The sequence below is a fragment of the Periophthalmus magnuspinnatus genome, chromosome 24 (genome assembly GCF_009829125.3).
Source record: "Periophthalmus magnuspinnatus isolate fPerMag1 chromosome 24, fPerMag1.2.pri, whole genome shotgun sequence".
Classification (NCBI taxonomy): domain Eukaryota; kingdom Metazoa; phylum Chordata; class Actinopteri; order Gobiiformes; family Gobiidae; genus Periophthalmus; species Periophthalmus magnuspinnatus.
This window is the reverse complement of record NC_047149.1, coordinates 17,441,297-17,448,512: the sequence shown is the minus strand read 5'-3', so window position 1 is coordinate 17,448,512 and position 7,216 is coordinate 17,441,297. Positions and strand designations below refer to the sequence as shown.

General features: G+C 38.5%; 1 protein-coding gene across 2 annotated transcripts in view; it reads right to left on the bottom strand.

Moving 5' to 3' along the window:
• hivep2a (HIVEP zinc finger 2a) overlaps positions 1-7,216 on the bottom strand; it is a 75,748-nt gene continuing 68,532 nt past the window's right edge. For both annotated transcript variants that reach the window (XM_055232258.1, XM_033991480.2), the window contains 4 exons: positions 5,239-6,049; positions 4,392-4,476; positions 3,950-4,042; positions 1-3,315 (listed from right to left, as the gene is read on the bottom strand). In XM_055232258.1, coding sequence (XP_055088233.1) covers positions 2,887-3,315; positions 3,950-4,042; positions 4,392-4,476; positions 5,239-6,049 — 1,418 coding nt within the window. In that variant the 3' untranslated portion in view covers positions 1-2,886. The remainder of the gene's footprint in view (positions 3,316-3,949; positions 4,043-4,391; positions 4,477-5,238; positions 6,050-7,216) is intronic.

The following is a 7,216-nucleotide window of genomic DNA, read 5'->3' as shown; positions in this document are numbered from 1 at the left end:
TAAATTTGTATTCATATTTATTTGAAAACAACAATCCATTGTCCACTTGTACTGCGACTCCTCACTCAGACATGATACAGACACCGTCACAGAGTTACCCTTAAACGCACACCATCTTTTTTTTGTCCTTTTTCTTACGCTCGTCATTTCTATACAATGACTTGTGCTTTGATATTTCTGAGAGATTTAAAGACATCATTGTTGTCATGATAAGTTTAGTACATAACAGGAAATAGAAAAAACATCGTCATAAGAAGTAGTAGAGGATATATTGGTTTGAATACACACCGAGAATACAGAGAAATGCACCCAAGTGTCCACAAACTCCCACTAACTCCTGATTCAAGGGTTTAACTAATGTTGCCTTGCAACAAGAACACTCCCTGCCGCCAGCAGAGTTCACAGAAATATTGCTTAGCTACAAAATGGATGCTGAGGAGAGAGAAGCGAGAATGTACAGAAGGATTAGTCAGACTGTTAGGACGGAGCTTTAATGCACGAGAGAGAGAGAGAGAGAGAGAAAGAGAAAGAGAAAGAGAGAGAGAAAGAGAGAGAGAGAGAGATGTATGAGTAAGGTGCTTTTGGCTTCAGAGTTTGGTGAATAGATTTGAATTTGTCCATTTTCTCTTTGTCCTTTGTTATTTTATTTTATAATGTAACTGCAGTCTTTAAATGTTTTTTAGACCATGGCTTTGTTCATGTCAAGAGTTAAGAAACATATCCTGTCCTGTCTATTGTTTAAAACCATCTGGTATTTTATTAGTCAGAGTAACTGTGGTTACTAAGATTTCTTTGAAAACATGAATAATCTGATGTGAGCAACAGACTGCATTTCAAAGTCACTGACAGTATCAACTGTTTGACAGTTTATATAGTGACGGACCATCAGTACTGATGCTTCTTTTCTTCAAGTTTTACATTCAGTGAAGAAGTATCATTCTTTGGCAACCTTTAATTTGGTTTACAATAAGCTTAACTAGTAGGGTAAATTTTATTTAACCCGTTACAGCTTTGGTTAACTGATCATCTGTTTTCAATATAAAAAAGGCTACAAGGCTTACTTCCAATCATTTGAATTCAAAAGATCCCATATTCTTCATTGTTGGACTTTCCTATATAATTGATAATTGAGTGTACATTAGAAAGAGAAGCTTAACAAAAAGACAAGATTACCTACATTCTTTAACATTTTCAGATGTTTGGAAGAGGAACTGATTCATAGCTATTCACCAAAGGATTGTATGTGAAAAGTAGTTAAAGTGGTTACTTTACATGGACTGGAATGTTTCTGCATTAGATTGTTATTGTTTAACAGGTGACGTGTGCTAAATGCCACGATGCATTCACTTAATGCTCAATGCAGACTCCTAAAAACAAAGATCCATCACACAGAAGAATAATGTAAAAAAGTCCACAACAGGCAGAAAGAGCAGCGGAAATGTACAAGCCAAACTACGTCAATGTGAATGTCTCTAATGTTAAGTGCACATAGATAGAGAATAGATAGATTTATATATTGTATTTATATGCTGGGTAACATACGTACTTCTATGTGTATAAGCGTCTAAGTCAGCCACATAGACCGATTTAAATAGATCCAAAGCAACACATTCCCATATGGAGTTACAGATGTGGTCAATGGCTCTGTACTGATGCTGACAGCGCCCCCTACAATCTTAGGATAATATTTTGCATTTTTTGTACACCAGAGTTTCAATAATTTCCTGAAATAATATTCTTTGTATCTACGAACATGAACTGTACCCATAGAGGAGAAAATCTAGTCAAAATGTGAATCGTATGGGGACATTTAAACTCTCAAAATGAGAATACTAAAAAAAAAATTATAGCTTTGCAATACTAATCTTTTGACAGTTGTATTAATGTGTGTATGCATAGATGTGTCTTTTTGAAATGGAAACAGAAAAAGCAGGGTATAGTACCAAAAGTATCTGAGCGAGTTAAAATTACATATTGGAGTAGATTTGATTTGTCAAGTAAAATAATCTACCAATGGAACAATATTTTTTTCTCATTTTAAGTGCAAACTTTTTTTCTTTTTTTTTTTTTTAAGTATAACAAGATGTTTTTTCTCTCACTTTAAGTACAAAAAGTTGGGTTTCATTGATAGATAATTGAATTGTCAAGTCAAAACTGCTCAAATCAAGAGACTATATTCTTAAAGTATTTGATAGATGGTGGGGAAATAACTTCTTCAGCATCAGTAGAGACATTGAACACACATTTCTACATACTCGAGAGCGTGTTGGTCTCACACATAAAGCCATTTTACAGTGTACATATCCTCGCTCTAACTAAAGCCATAGCAAAACCCATGCTTTACATAGAAAAGGCATCCACGACATTTAAGAAAAAAATGTACAATTTATGAAACATGGTAACAATAATAAATAGTATTATAGAATTGCTGCTGTACACAAAAAAGCCATTTTTAAATTTCACTCTTATAAAAATATGTTTTAGTGCAACCGTACGTAATAATCCGTAACTTCACATCGCTTGTTTAAGGTGACTAAAAAGAACAAAAATCACATGACGTAAAAGAAAGAGGGGGTATAAGGACATGGGGGAGATTGCATGAATACAAAGCTGATACACTGTATATCATATTTACAATTACCTTCCTGGTTTGTTGCTTATAAGAAATAAGCAAGACAAAAAACTAAAATAATGAAAAAAGGCACACGTAATTTAGAATTTTTCGTACCTCCCGACCAACCTTTAGTCCAGGTGTCGATCGGTTTCAATGTCTTTAAATTAAAAATTGTAGCCCCGGACAATATGCTTTTTACATACGAGACTATTAAGATAATGCATGTGCAAAACGTGTCTCTCAAACTTGCACTGAATCCCTTCGTTTTAACGTTATGAAGCTGGTTCTTTGCTTCCTATTGTGCTTTCTGAGGAGGGGCTGGGAGTTGGCGACTGGCTAAAGTGCAATGGCGTATTTTGTGATTTCGCTTCGTCCGAGGTTGCCTCTGAATCGATGCAGAGGGACGAGAAGTTGTCAGTGAAAGTTTGAATACCCTCCTCCGATTCCCCGGGCCGTGCTGGGTCTTGTGGCGTTTGAGGAGAAGGTGAGATGTTTCTGTGGAGATGAGGAGGGGGAGGAGGGGTCGAGTCGCCCTGGTTCGAGTCCTCAGAGGTGCTTTTCTGAAGGTTGACGATTCGGGGGGATGTAGCCGAGGTGTGAGGCGCGGGGGCGTGTTGAGGCAGAGGAGAATTCACCGAAACTGGGACGGAGTGGACCATCTGGATGCCACCGATAGGGATCATTGGGAATGGAGAGCGCACCTAAAGAAAAGAGGAATTTGGTTAATTTTTTGCTTTAAAAATACGCCTTTTTTATTACATTTTTTTTATGTGAACTGGAATAAGTGGGCCTTAGATTGCAGGGCTAGATTGAAGCATCTGGATGTAAACTATAACGTATGGAGAAAATGCAAACTTTACTCTAGAAATCAAACCAAGAATCTTCTGGTTATGAGGCAAGACTACTCAATATTTTGGCACTGTGTCACCATTTTGACCTAATAAAAGATCTAATAATAGATTTGGGCGTATGCTTGTTTAATTCTTTTAATAATTTGCCTCTGTCATGGCTTGTTATTTATATGTATGTGTTTAATTGTAGTTTTTAATTGAATGCCCTTTTTGTACATGTTTAATGTTGAGACGTTGACTGTCCAGAAAAGCACCTCATAAATAAAAAGTATTATTGCTTGCATATTTTGAAGTACATAAAGTGGTAGTAGGTGATCACAGTTGGCATTTTATATGAGAAAATCAAGCTGCACAAAGCTGTCAAAGGACCAGCTGTTCGATTAATTATTATCAATGTGCTTAAACTGATTGACTGAAAGTTTGTAAGTACCAATAGTAAAACATGCTACATTCATTTAGACATAAGCAGAATCATATTTTGTACCTGTAGCTGTGAGTGTAGAGGAAGGTGACTGTATAGGACTTGATGAGGAGGACTTCCCCTGTTCCCATCTGGAGAGGATGAACCCAAATGATCCTGGGAGAGACAAAGAAAAATGTAATTATTATTATTATGGATACTTTGGCTATTCACACTGGCGTCAACTATTGCAATGCAGCCAGCTAAACAACTGCAAAATTCAACTTTATTACAAACTTCATTATATCAATTTGCAAGCAGAGTGATTCAATATATATCTAGGCCACATTAAGTTACTACTAGCCAAAGATCCTAAATTATTCCGTTAGACACTACTTACTTCTAAACATATACATATTATCGCACAAATGTGAGTGTGTTAAGTTTATCAAATCAAAAGTTAAAAGTTGAAGTGAATTGTTTGTACAACTTTAAGAGCACTTATACGCTGGATTATGTCTCTTACCGTCTCCATGTCGGCACTGGCTCGTGTCTGACCCAACAGCCCAGACTGGAGACCGGCCCTAAGGCTACGAGACCCACTCTGCTGGCTGCAAGACAAGACCAACAAAACTGTGTGAACATTCACCTCCATCACATTTGAGCTGTTTGAATAAGAAGTAACACTATTTTAAGTTAACTATGTACAAAATGGAAGCATGCCGTAAAAAAAATCAATAGGCGCATTTGTGTTATAATGTTTTAAATTAAGTTAAAGGTCCACTTTGTAATTTTTCTGGTGGAGGATGTGAAACCCGCTTTGCCTGGAAGGTTTAAAGGAATGACATTAAACTCATCTATATCAATAAAGACAAGCACATGACACCACTAGACCAGCACATTACACCACACAAAAAGAATTCATGTTTTCCAGGGCAAGAAAAACATTTGTAACTGACTCAGTGCAAGATAGATGTCGTGCCATGTTGTGGAACATTCCAAGCATCTCTATGGAGACCACCAAGTGACTGACCTGGTACCAGAAAAGTTACATAGTGCCCATTTAAAGTGTGTTTTCAGTTCTTTCTTTTTCGCATTGCATGTTATTGTCAGTGCCTATATGTTGTGACATTTAGAATAAAAGACTGAATAGAAAACATTTGCTAAGTTAAACTGTTACAGACCAGACCAGGGCATTTGTTTTTACAATAGACAGAGAAATGCAAGAAAAGCTTATATTCCCTGTAATGACAAGCAATTACAGGACCAAAAATAACACAACCCATTTCCTAAAGTTGATACAAAGAAGACTTAACTACTAATGCATGGACTCATATATACTAAATGTTTATTATTAACAATTTGAGCCTTACCTTTGGTGCAGGAGGTGCTGATGTTGTAGCCCTCTTCTTGGGGACAGTGGTCTAATCATCCCCCGGTGGCGCCCTCTAGGGGACAGATCCCTCTTAAAATCTCTGCTTCCTCCAGGTGATGTGGGTCTGGACAGCGGAGACAGCAGAGAAAGATGACCTCTTCGGGGTGACAAATCTCTCCTATAAGTCCCTGTTATGTGGCGTAATGGCGAAACATCCCTGCGAGGAGATAGGTGTCCAGACCTGGGCGAGAGCTCTCGGTGCGGGGAGAGGTAGCGACGAGCCGAGGGGGAGGAGGATGGAGAGATGGGGGAGGGACATCCGGAGTGGTCCAATCCCGGAGAAGAGAGGCGAGACGGGGTGCAAAGATCGGAAGATGACATGGACAACTCCTCATCTAAAGATGGCGGAACAAGGAGTCTATTCCCAGTCGTCCCGCGCTGGAATTGCTCCTTTGAATCAACAGAATGCGAAGCTTGCGGAGTGATTTGAATACTCGGGACTGTTGTGAAGTATCCGAACAGAGAAGGAGGCGGTTTGGAGGAGTTTCCCAAGATGTCCGGAGAGCCAGAGGGGTGAGGGGATTGTGGGGAGAGCTGAGGGGCCACAGATGTGATGGACATAGCAGGTAGGCCATACGGTTGGGGGCTGGTGGAGCGCGAGCGGGTTTTGGGGGTGGAGTCTCCGTCATAGTCGTCCTCTTCGTCCTCCTCGTCTTCGTCCAGCTCCTCACCGTCAGAGTCGTCGGCGTCCGAGAACTGGTGCGGCTCAAGAGAGGACTGGAGTTTTCCTGAGCGATCCTCCACTGCATCTGAAAGACAAAAATACAAAACTAACTTTAGTTAAGATCATAGCTGGATGATAAAACAAAATGAATTTCATTACTTCCTTGTATTGATCAAGTAAAACCTAATGATTTATTATTGGAAACAAATATGACTGACTTCAATCATTGCCATTAAACATAAAAAAAGTCAAATTTCTTAATCCAAAATGTGAACTCCAACCTAGATGCTTTAAGTAACCGAGGATTTGCTGTCGATCATTGGCTATTTACATCTACTCTAACGCAGTTTAACTAGACTAGACTGAAAATCCACCACTTCTCCCTGGTATTTAATATTAGCTAGACAGGATATCTTGATGCTTTATTGTACTTGTCCTGTGTATCGTATTATCTGTATATTTGTTTTTTATGTTGACTTTTATTTGAAGCACTTTGAGCAGCTGAAGATGTTTTTTAATGTGCTATATAAACAAACTTGAATCGAATTGAGCCAAATAAAATGTGAGTAATGGTTCATCCCCAGTTAACAATAAAGTGTATTGAATTGTTCCTATAGGGAAACTTGTCCTCTGGCTATCACTAGGCTTGAATTACCACTGGAGCAAGCTGTTTGGAGCCCTGAGGGACCCTAGTGTGGCAGGCTTTCCTAGTTAGATGATTAGCCTACTGTGTATGTTGTAGCTCTGTGATGTCTGGTGATTATTTTAGCCTATCTAAAATAAAAAGTAAAAGTAAAATTATGCTGATCAACAAAAAAACTATCAAATCAAAACCAAACTCAACTTAAGCGGTAATGAATCAGGACATGCACTCTTATACACCACCAACAATTCTAGTACCACAGTTTGGGAACCACAGTTAAAATACCGTGTAATGGCAGCAGCAATGAGGTACAACTTATACATAAAAAGTAAAAAAAAAAAAAAAGTTTAATTATTTAAGTGCTAACCTAAAACACCCTTGAAACCACATTCCCACCATTTCACACCAATAAAACACCAACACAATGAACCAAAGCTGTTAAATCCACTTTAGGCTTTATACTGAGGGGACTGCAGCCAAATGCATTTACAGTAGCGGCATTAGTGTTGGCAGAGGACCAATCAGAACGCTCCTCTCAGACACACAGCCGTAAAAGTGTCTGTGATTGGTTGTAAAAAATATCACGTCAGGAACAAAGCTGAAAGTGCA